General features: G+C 36.9%; 1 protein-coding gene across 2 annotated transcripts in view; it reads right to left on the reverse strand.

Moving 5' to 3' along the window:
* Positions 1–6,253, reverse strand: part of MS3_00000279 (uncharacterized protein) — a 51,220-nt gene extending 44,967 nt beyond the window's left edge. The window contains exons 1-6 of one of the 2 annotated variants that reach the window (XM_051208106.1): positions 5,947–6,253; positions 5,768–5,910; positions 5,613–5,735; positions 3,555–3,675; positions 3,349–3,516; positions 1,661–2,207 (exon numbers count right to left, since the gene is read on the reverse strand). In XM_051208106.1, the coding sequence (XP_051073610.1) occupies positions 1,661–2,207; positions 3,349–3,516; positions 3,555–3,675; positions 5,613–5,735; positions 5,768–5,910; positions 5,947–6,216 (1,372 nt within the window). In that variant the 5' untranslated portion in view covers positions 6,217–6,253. Of the gene's footprint in view, positions 1–1,660; positions 2,208–3,348; positions 3,517–3,554; positions 4,404–5,612; positions 5,736–5,767; positions 5,911–5,946 lie in introns of both variants that reach the window. The other variant, XM_051208107.1, reaches the window with a different exon arrangement.
* Positions 6,254–11,674: the final 5,421 nt, after the last annotated feature.

Here is an 11,674-nt window from a genome sequence, read left to right on the forward strand (position 1 = left end):
AAAGGTGAATATCAATGTTTATTAATTAGTTAGTACAGTATTTCGTTAACAAAACTTTAATTAATAAAAACAATCATTTGTTCAGAATTATCAAACTAAAGAAACTTTACTCGAAGATGGTAATCGGTATATCCTTCGTTTACGAAAATATTTATCCGTAGTTTAGAACCTTATTCAAACTATTTTGGTGATTCTCTTAACAAATTATGCTGTGAATATTAAAATCAAGAACAAAGTAGTTATAAAAGTCCATATATATTTCTTCATATTTTGGTGTTAAATAAGTAAACAACTAGTAACATAATTTTTGTTTAACAGAGTGGCTGAACATTTTGAATAATATCCAGAAATTGAGATCTAAAATGCTTTACAAAAAGTAGTCATTAGTGAAATGGTTAATTTATCCAATGAACACAAGGCTCATATTATTTACGCTTATTATACAGAGCTTCTCAAAACAATGCGAATTACTAGAACAGTTTAATCCAATGACCACGAACCTATCTACGAGTGAATCAAGTTTGATATAAGTGGTCTTCTAGATAACAAAGATGGATTTTGACACGTGAAAAACAACTGAACACTACTAAAGACTAATTTTAGACAGCTGTAGATAGATCTCTTGTACGGTTAAGAGTGGTTTCAAGTGTTCTTTTATTCGAATCTAATTAATCATATCGGTGATAAAGGTGGTATACAAAACCAGGGTTCTTTCTACAATACCTGACCATATTTTGATTACGCAGTGTTCGCTAATTCTATGAAATAATGAAACATCAAAATTCAACATAAGGCAGCCAAAATGGATAAAAACTTTTACGAATGAACAAATCTAGAATGAAGATAAACTGACTAAGCAAATAGAAATGAGTGACCAAGTGAGATATTTCTAACTCTATGATCAAGGGCAGCCGTATGTACCTGGCTTTCAACCATACGTCTTTCATGACCGCCTAGTTGTTGAATTGAAGTAGGGTCAGCGGAATGGGTCTAACCTGGCGATTGAACAACTGAAAGTTATTGAGCTATTATTCTAAGGGCCTGCATAAATTAACAACGATATTTAAGTTTACTGAAGTTTGTGACAAGAGAATGCTATGTTTACTGGATCTCTGGTGTTGATGCGAAGCTAACATACAATCTGAAACGTTAAATTTTATCAAAAACACTTATATGGAGAATTTCAACATTTTATGCTTCCTAGGTTTAAGCCCATAATACTTTTTTGCACAACTATCTGAGATAGAAAATAAAAGTCGAAATATAAGTTTCCTTAGAAATTGTAATTAAAACGCGAATCGACTACATCATACATTATTGAATAATAAATGAACCTATCTATCTCCTTGAACTGCAATGGATAGAGAAAAGTTTTAAACTTACTGAAAGAATAAAACTTGACTGCCTGAAACAGTACATTTCACAACTCAAAAGTTGTAGCTAATGAACGCGTTCTTGCCTTTCCTGACTATCTTTTCGAAAACCTCCCACAGCGGTCGTGATATCCAACTAACAACATTTATAACAATGAAAATAGTCTCCAGAGAATTTTTTAAATTATGGCATTTAGCTTTTGCTAAAAGTTTTTAATTTTTGAATTAGTGAAGTTTTGTAAAAAAAAAAAAAGTCAGGTCATACGAAGATATCGAGAACCACTTACATGCAAGTAATCTTTTAGCGTAGACAAGACACTGAGATTTGTTGGGTGGTGGAAGACAAGAAGAGGTGTTTATAGATGTCTGAGTATCACATACAGTGGAAGCAGACTGGTGCTCTTCCAATTTTAACTCGGTAATATTATAATCAGGAATTTCACGCTTTGTTGAGGATAATTCTGTTTGAAAATCAACAGCCTCAAGGTCCTCATCTAACGCATCATCAGAGTCAACATCATATTCTTCTTTTTTACATTTCTTGAATCCAAAAGCATTCTCACCTTGACCGCATTCAGATATCCATGAGTCCATGCGAAATTGTGTTTTAAGTGATACCAAATTTACCATGCAAGGATACCGATGATGTGGGTCAACTGGACAATTTGTATTATGAAGTATACTAAGCATATCATCATCATCTACATCATCCTCGCTCTTACCAAGAAGTACAGAGCAGGCATCTCTGAAACTTGTGTTGATAACATCTAGCCAACCATGTTTCACACCAAATCTCAACGTCCGTTTTATGCCTTTGGAAGTAAGTCCGATTAACTGAAAGTGAGATGATAAAATAACGGTCTGAATAACATGGCACCAACACATATCTTTAGATATCCACCAAACTTAATGAATTATAGTGAAGTTAGGAATCCGTCATACCAGTATTATTGTTGCTAATCTGTAATACAGCGATAGGAAATGTGAAAACCGTTCGGATCCTCCTACAAACAGGGTTGACGTGTCAAGTGATTATTAAAACAATTAGCTAACCGAGTACATATTCACGTAACCGGATCCAAACCACGCTTTCTAGTCTGTCAGGCATAGCAATGCTAAACGCATTCCTAGAACGATTTGCAACAGGACTATGTTTAAAATGATATGATAAAATAAAAACGCCAAATTCATCGTGATTTCTGTCTAGCATTACTACCATTCTAATGCAGTAAGATAACCAATTAGCGTAATAATCAGTTTATTCTTAGTGTGATACAATGTTCGGTATAATAATGGTTTTATTTCAGAGTCATATTTATTTAGGATACTATTCTTTGTATTATTTAATGTGAAATTCCTCGTTTTGGTAACTGTGTGTTTCCCAAGTGAAAAATCAATATATACGACCAGCGGATACAATATAGAAACTGCAAACTGATGAGCGAAGATCAAGTTCTTTAACCACTGAGGCACGGCTTAGAGTGCGACTTTCTTGAAGTGAAAACGTGACTGAAGTTGGATTTAGTAAATCTCACCAAACAAAGAGACACCATTTCTATGATAGTGAATTTCATCTGCTGCTAGTCACAAGCAGAAGACTAGTTCCACACTAACTGAGACTTTAGGTAGTGAGAACTTTACTACTAAAATCACTAATCAAAAATAAATATGACAAATGGAAACAGTCAATGAGGGGCGATATGACAGCAAAGCATGATCTCTGGGTTCAGAGTTAGCCAACATTTTATTAATTATAATAAATTCTTAGATTATAGGAGATGGAAAACACCTTAACTAAATATACTTTGGATACAAAGCATGAGCCAATAGATATGTGTGTAAAAAGATCTATGAGAATTATGCGATGACAGAAGCGTTGTGATAATGAGCGTAAACCAAACAAGCAACATTGTCAAATCTACCGCGTAACTAAAGGGTACCAGGAAGTAGAATGGAAAGAAAAATACTAACGAACCTTGCGAATCTCGAATCCAAAACATTTGTTCCCAGGTTTACTTAGCAAAAACTGAGATATCCTTTCCATGAAAATTGCAGGTGGGAACGGAAAATGCAAATAATATTTACGATGGTGCAGTAGTAAACCGGGCATCACAGGCTTTTTGCCTACTTTCGCCAAATAAGGCTAAAAAATACTTTGAGATTATTTAAGAAGGATATTACCTGAGACTTGATTATACCCATTTTCTCCAGCTTTTGGCGCATGTACCATATAGTACCAGTGGTCAGACTAGAAGACAATAGACCATCATGATGAGTTGTGGATAATCCGTTGTACTTTTGTCTGAAATAGTAAATCGTAAAGTAAGAATTCCCAACGAAATTAAGTTATTTACATACTTTTCAAACTTAAGATCATCCTAACATCCAGATAAAGAAAAACAAGATAAGTACTCACGTTTATTTAAAAAATTGCTTTGACATTTAATAGTGACACAGTGGTTAGCGCATACAACAAAGGGTAAGTACATTAAATGCTTGAAACTAATATGTCTGTTCAGATAATCACTTGAATTTTTAAGTGGGCGAACAAATTATAAACACATCAAATGACTCCGTCAAACTGTTCGAGCTCATCCTTCTTTCTTTTTGAAAGATGACGTAAAAAGCTCTAGGCCAGTCAAGCACAAATGCTTTTAAAACAGGATGTCTTACATGTATGCATTTGTATCAGTAATTGAAGACATGTGGCATGTTGTGAAAGCAAATAAATATAACAAAATACTATGGCCTGAAAACTACTAGCGACGTTCGACTTGTAAATCTCGAGATCAGCTTGAAATTACCAACTCGCTTATTCTGGTTCTTAGTGGGCATGATTGTTTTCGATGTTCCAATATGATTTAGTAAAGCTGTACTCAATACGTAATATCCATCAATACTTCATTCGCCACCGCCTAATAGTTAGACTAAAACCCGAGTCTGGTTGACGGGAATGATTACCTTATTAGTTTACAACACCAGATTTCCGGTTTCGTGTTTATACTTTGATGGAAATGGTTTGATTCCAACCTAAATAGGATGTAAGTACAATACGAAGGCAAAGTGAAATACTAATCCTAATCTAATCACTAAAAAAGTGCATTTGAGTTCATTGTAACCTAGGAACACGGAGAAAAGTCATCAAAAACAAACAATTGCCTCCGTTTTTGCTGCGTGAAATATGCACTGACCAATAGATTTGCTACCTTACCTCTGTGATCATAAACACACATCAGGCTAAACCAAGTTTCTGAGTAAAGTCAGTCAGTCAGCTACAACATAGGACCAGGCACATATATGCATCGGTCCAAGTTGCCATACCTCATTAACACAACAAGATGGACACCGGATTCATAAAAGTAGTTAATTCAGAGGTGGTAATATATAAAAGAAAGATTGCAATAAGGATATAGTACAGGAAGAAAGAATTAGTTCGTAGAAAGAAAGATATAAAGCGATTTTAATCCCATAGTTTAAGGGAAGACAGAGAGTGTATACACCTACGCCACTGTAATCGATTCTGAGCCATGTCACCAAGAGTCTCCAACCATTGGTTACGATAGTCACGCGAACCCCAACTAAGTAGTCTGCATCTCCCAACATGGTTCAGACTAGAAGTTAGTGACTTCAAGCACTGATGCCACGTTTTGGTTTGGCCACCCCTAACTTTCTTCCAACCATCCCGAACACCGGTGAGCATTGCACGTAGTGGTAATCGGTGTTCAAGCATACACAACACGTGGCCCAACCATCTCAGTGGGTGAAGATTCATAACCTCATCAACTGATTTACCATCATTTCCTAATACCCTGCGTCTAACCTCATTATTACTTACCCGGTGATCCTAGCAGACGCCAGCAATATTTTTAAGGCATCTGTGGTCAAATACTAATAGCTTACGAGTTCTGAGTAAAAGACCTTAGGGAAAATATTTATAATAGACGATTTATGGGATGAACAACATGGATCATACGATTATACGCAACTCGTTTAACGTGAGAAATTTTTGTACGAACTCAGGATTATTCTTTAAGATGAACTAGAAAATTTCAGGAATACTTCACAATATTCACATTGAACAATCCGGTCAAAGTGCATGTGGTAACACACTGGCAAGATATATGCACAAATTCCAATTTTAACACATGACCATATTATAAAATCATGTGAGAATGCTTCGGGTTTCCAGAAAACCAAAAATCATTTTCATACCATTTTTATCATATTGAAAAGACTTACTTAGCAATAGATTCTAGCATTACATACAAACCTGCAGAAAAATCACGGGGGATATTTGGACTTCCAAAAAGTAATCTGTTTCTTTCTTTCTGTGAGGCTACTAGAACTAGAGTGTTACCCCACCTAAAGTATGAAATGTAAGCCAGAAAACAAACTTTTCCACGACATTTTCTAATATTCTGAAAACTGCATCATTGGAAATAACGTCAGTGATATCTTTTCGTTCATCGTAGAACCGAGAAGATCCCAGCTGGTTATCTTTCCCCACTGGGAAAAACTCAACACGTGGAAGAGATTCCTTAGTTAATAAGAACAGGTAAACAAACAAACCCACAGGTAGTTTGTAATACGTGCCATCCTTCGTCTCTACCAGACAATCTATACGACTAAACGTCTCTTGTGGAGTAAGACAGCAAGGCAGTGCGAAGTATTTTATGTTATCCATTTTTATTAGTGTGGACCAAATAAACTGCTTTGAATACTTGTCAATTTTCCATGGAAATCCAGTTCTACTATCTTCGAGATTATTCCAAAGTTGATCTAGTGTGATTCCCTCCAACCCACTAACAGCAACTTCGGAAAGCAGTATATCTGTAAAATGCATCACGTTAAAAAACGTGACCTTCGAAAATTAATAAAGGCTCTTCCTAAAGCATATATAATTTGTTTTCAATACTCAATGTTTTTCAAATGGTTCAAATGGTTCAAATGGTTGTGGACGGAATAAAAGAAGCTTTCGCTTAACAGGCTTCCGTGTCTAGTAGCAGGGCATCACCAAATCCTCCAGGCAGGAACCTAGGTATGTTAACAATAAAAGAGGAAAAGAAATTGGTAAATCATAGTGTGATGCTGTCCTTGGTCCTTAAGAATAGATCAAGTTGCCCATTGAAGGACTCCTGAGAAGTCGCTTGGACTAGCTCGGCCGGCAGCGAATTCCAGCTTTTGACAACTCTTAAGGAGTAGAAGTTGTGTCTACATTCCGTCTTGCTATGTTGTGTTTCCAGTTTCTGGGTGTTACCCCTTAGGTTATTAATCGAACTAAGCTTAAGTAGGTGTTTAAGAGGATGTCCAGAAGTGTTAAGAATACTATAAGCCATTAATAAATCACCTCGAAGACGTCTATACTCTAATGGGTAAAGGTCTAGTGAATGGAGGCGTTCTTCGTAAGGTTTAGATTTGAGTCCTCGAACTGATTTCGTGGCTCGACGTTGGATACGCTCCAAAGTGACCTTATCCTTTTGGAGTGAGGGGGGAGTACGATGTTTCCGTACTCTAAATGGGGACGGATGAAACTATTGAAGATTGTATGAAAAGTTCGTCCGTCAAACTGTCCAAAAATGCGCTTCAACGTTATCAGTGCAAGGTTTGCTCGGAAGACATTTTTGTCACAGTTAGCGTAAGACTTTAAATCATGGGGCACCAGGACTCCTTAATCTTTTTCGACTTGGGATACTACTAGAGAGGAGTTTCCTAAGTTGTAACTGTAGTTTGCAACATGTCGCAGATGGACTACTTTACACTTTGAAGTGTTAAAGGTAAGTCCGTTATCGTCTGCCCAACTTTGAAGTCGAGTCAGATCCTCCTGAAGTGGAATCCAGAACGTGTGTTTTTGTCCCACTTTGGACTTGTCAGCTGGATGTGCCTGTATTCTAGAGTTGATGTTCACACCAGGACGCGACCCCAGTAAAATTCACTCCAAACGCCATCGCATTGTCCACTTGGCTACTGAGTTTAATGCCAGTTTAATGTAACCGTTGGTAAAAATAATAGATTACTGATAATAACATGTCCATCGGTATTTATGAAGTGGATTTAGATTACATTCACTGATGAACTCTCGTTGTGTGCACTCACAGAACATCTGAACTCTTTGCAATGGTAAACACAACACTTAAAGGACAGGTAATTAACGAATCCTTTCAGCACATGTCTCCTGAGACACATCTGCAAATGTGATTTCAGTTTGATCGTCATATTTGTACTATACGTTTTCGACATTTTTAATGTAGTCCATATCTAATTCTATGAGGTATTAAAGTAATTGGTGTGGGCAACAATGTTGTTATCGGAAAATGCCTAATGGTTCATAGTTGGACAAATAAACTTATGACAAATTGGTAGATAAAACTCTTACTACCTGCCACTGCTAGAGTGAAATGTGGTTATAGCCTTCAGATAAGAGAATGCAGTAATAAAGAATAGTGAGTTGTGATGCATAACAAGGCGGAATGGGTCCAAATAATGAAACGGAAGTCGAAGCTAGAATACGGAGGGCTGTTTATCGGAATGAAAAGTGCATCAGGAGAGAATGAAGCGTTAGGAAACGCCAACAAGTATGTCTTTTATCACCCGTTTATTAATTCTAGTTTTTATCTAATCCACGTCACTAGGTCATGATGTAAGAACGTGAGTTGGCAGGTCGTACGTAATCTTAATAGGATGGCGAACTCAACATAAAATCAGAAACACGAGTTTGAGCAACGAGTGCAGAAGACAACCACAGTATCACTGATTGATTGCCTCATACCCAGTCATAAAACACCCGGAACAAACAAAATGTCCTGCCCCACAAACATGGGTGGACTGAAGTCATCTCACTCATCATCAATGCTTGCTTGTCGACAACTACACTCTCCCTCTTTTTGTGATGTTAGGCTCATTAAGGTTTGTTTTCAGATAAAATACTTCTCGCACGAACTCTTTGTTTCACATTTCTTTGGAAAACACTACTTCTACAATTATCACTATGCAAACCTATCTGGCGTTCTAAAATTATATACTGAGGGTCAAACGTCGATGTAATAATTAAAATGACTATAGCCAAATTCTGGGTTGCAAAACAAAGTACAAGCATTAGGAAGGGTACGATGCCGGACAAATGTTTGCCAAACAAGCGAATGATTCTAGATTCATTTTGAAAGAAGTTACAAAGAATGAAGCCTAGAGGTTTTCGCATTTCAGAAGCATTGGTGAAGAATTATTCTGAGAAGTTTGAACTGTGTGGGCATTGTGCCCCAAGATAAGTCGCTGATGTGATTTTGAGTCGTACACTCCCATTGATTTTCATTTTTATTTCACAAGACGTGTCTTCAATAAATAGTCAGCCGCATTTCTCCATATTCAGCCATATGCTCTAGTTTCCAGAATATTGTCTTCATTGTTTGGAAATGGAACGCGAAAACTGAAAATTATGCAAGGAGTGATCGAAAAAGATATAAGGTGACAGTCCATAGTTTAAAATAGCGTTAGATGTTAAGTGAGGAAACAGGACGATGAATTAGGCTCATGACTGTCTAGTCTTTGCTTACGTCAATTGCCGGCATATACGAGGTTACGTCGAATAAGAGACACATATGCTAGTGCCTGATACATTAATAATTCTGTTTCATTGAAGTATGTAAATGCCACTAAAGCTTGTTAATGAACCTTCATAGCTAAACGTAAATATACATGATCAGTTATATGTATTAATCGAGTTAATAAATTGAATACTAATCAGTATTACAATACGATGATGCACGTAGGAATTAATCAACGGAATAATAATATGAATTGCCATAAGTTTTAATAAAAAAGGAAGTTGAGATAAGTACGAGAATTAATAGCAGGTTGCGTTTCTCCAGTCTGTCTCTCCAATCAAGATTCATGAACTAGTCAGATACTAGTTCATTTATCTTTGCTATTATGATAGTAAACCTAATTCCGAGATTGTAGATTTGTCATGATGTAACTATCTAGGCTATAGGATCTTACGTGGAATTCACATTATAGTGCACACTGACTTGTCTTATCATGTCAGTCAACAATAGAATGTCTAGCACTTCGGAGCAACACATTTGGACTGGGAGGAGAGTAATATATCCAACACAAAAAGAAAGAGATTATATAGGGTGGCCACACCTGCATGGTCGAGCCATGCCATTTCGATCAATCAATCCTGCGTTCACCATTACTAACCTTCTCTCCGTGTTAAGTGTTGAATGTGTGGTTAAAACAATTACTATCGAATGTTATGATAGTTCACGTGTGAAATCAGAAGACAACAATCCTAATAGAAGCGTGTGATGCAAACTTAGTTGATTGTTTGTTTTATCATGGGGAGACGAGGAAGAAGTAGGAGTATCAGCTTTATATTCATGTTCGTTTGGTTTGTTATCAACACTGCTAATGAAAGAAAAATATTTAGAGGGAATTATGGCGAAAAAATCATATTTAGGAGCGATAGGTGGGGAAGAGTGGATTGAATGGATAGATGGCGAAGTGTCTTGGTGGGTCAGTCGAGGAGATTTTGAGGCTAGAGGAGGTTATCGAGTCAGATAGAAATGTGTCGATCCCCATTAGGTCGGATTATATGAAGGATAGCCTTCAAAGAAAAAGATTATCACCCTCAACACTGTCGAAATAGAGACAGCTAAAAAGGATGTGATGGTGGGCGTATCGAGTTCGAGGTATCAAACAGTTGAGTAACGTACCTTGACTCAGACAGTGCTTAGAATCACTGAATTGGTGCCAAAGTAGGCCTAACTTGTGGCTTTATGTGTACTATAGATTATTTTATCCCCGTTTTGGTTAATTAAGGAGGTTGAGTGTTTCCGCTTGAAAATGGGGAATTGTCCGAGAATTTGCCAAGGGACGCCTTTGTGTTATTTTTGGTTGTATCCTGATTCTTAGAAGTATTGAGGCTCACTGTAAAAAGCCTGCTGGTGTCGTGAGTAGGTGTGGTGTTAATCAGGTGTAGCCTCAGTTTAGAATGATTAAGCACTGTCAGTCCTTTTTGTATGTTATGGGACTTTCTATCGCTCTGGACAGCTGCATATTGTGGGTTAAGGGTGCCAATATGCCTGTGAATTTCTTCGTACGGCTTAGTAGTATTTGGTATTTTGGTGACCTAGTGGCTTGTACAGGGAGGGGACGGTACTTTAGGATTTGTTTAGTGGACATCGTTGATAGTGCACTGAACCAGTTGTTTAGTCTGCAGTTCATTAAGGGTTAGACGTTGCATAAAATTCCAGTCATAGATATGCCTTAATCATGCCTGAATACTGATGAGGTGTTTAGCCTCTATGATATTACCATTATGATACTAGACCGTGCTTTATATAATATTCATGTCGCACAACAAGATTGCGGCAGTCCACACTTGTGGTAGAGTATCCTTAATGAACTTGTGTTCGCAATATCGGGCACATTATAGACAATAATAATTTGCATACACTGAAGTCTTTTAAACATTTCTGAAGATAAATGGTCAATTACTTTTTCAATATTAAGTATAATTTCGAGATCAGGGTCTTCTGAAACACTGATAAGTTGTTTGTGAGTGATAAATCATAAATGGCTTGGGTGAGGCTAAGGGAGTGAGAAGTTATGTCCAGGTGCACTGTACATACCTAGTGTAGCTGTAGAAAAGTTAGAGTGCTATGTGGATTGATAAGCGTACTTACATAGCTTTGGTTACAAATTGACCTCTTGCAGGTGCTCTAAGCATCAGAGGGATTATATGATATTTAGATGGCCTAGACATAATTTGACGAAAGTTAAACATGAGTAAGATTTGCATTGATGGATCGGTGACTGTTATAGTTTAACTTAATACATGATAAACGTTCAGCAGCAAGGTTGGATTCAGTATACGTTGAGAAGTACCATATATACGTCAGGGAACGAAAGGAAGTGTACCGTGTGAAACTTAATGATCTAGGGGTATAAATTTAGATGCAAAACGTGAGGTGTCTAGTCAATGAAAACACTAACGGGATATGGTGTCCTCCATTCATAAATAACGTGAACTACGAATAAAAGCTAGAGGCATATAAAAATAAAACCTTCAAAGTCCACGCCTAAAAAGTCATAAAATAATGTTACTATAAAACAATGCCATCTAGGCTTCTAAACTCTGTTCAGAAACCTCAGGTTGTCAATGGTTAGCATAACCTATTTAATATTAACTGTGAAATAATAGTATCTGCGTGGCTGATTTGTGTTAAAGAAGTTCAGATGCTTCTCAGTGAACATTCACCACTGGACGCAGTTCAGTGAATTCACATGACTTCGTAAAATGT

The sequence above is a fragment of the Schistosoma haematobium genome, chromosome 1 (genome assembly GCF_000699445.3).
Source record: "Schistosoma haematobium chromosome 1, whole genome shotgun sequence".
NCBI lineage: Eukaryota > Metazoa > Platyhelminthes > Trematoda > Strigeidida > Schistosomatidae > Schistosoma > Schistosoma haematobium.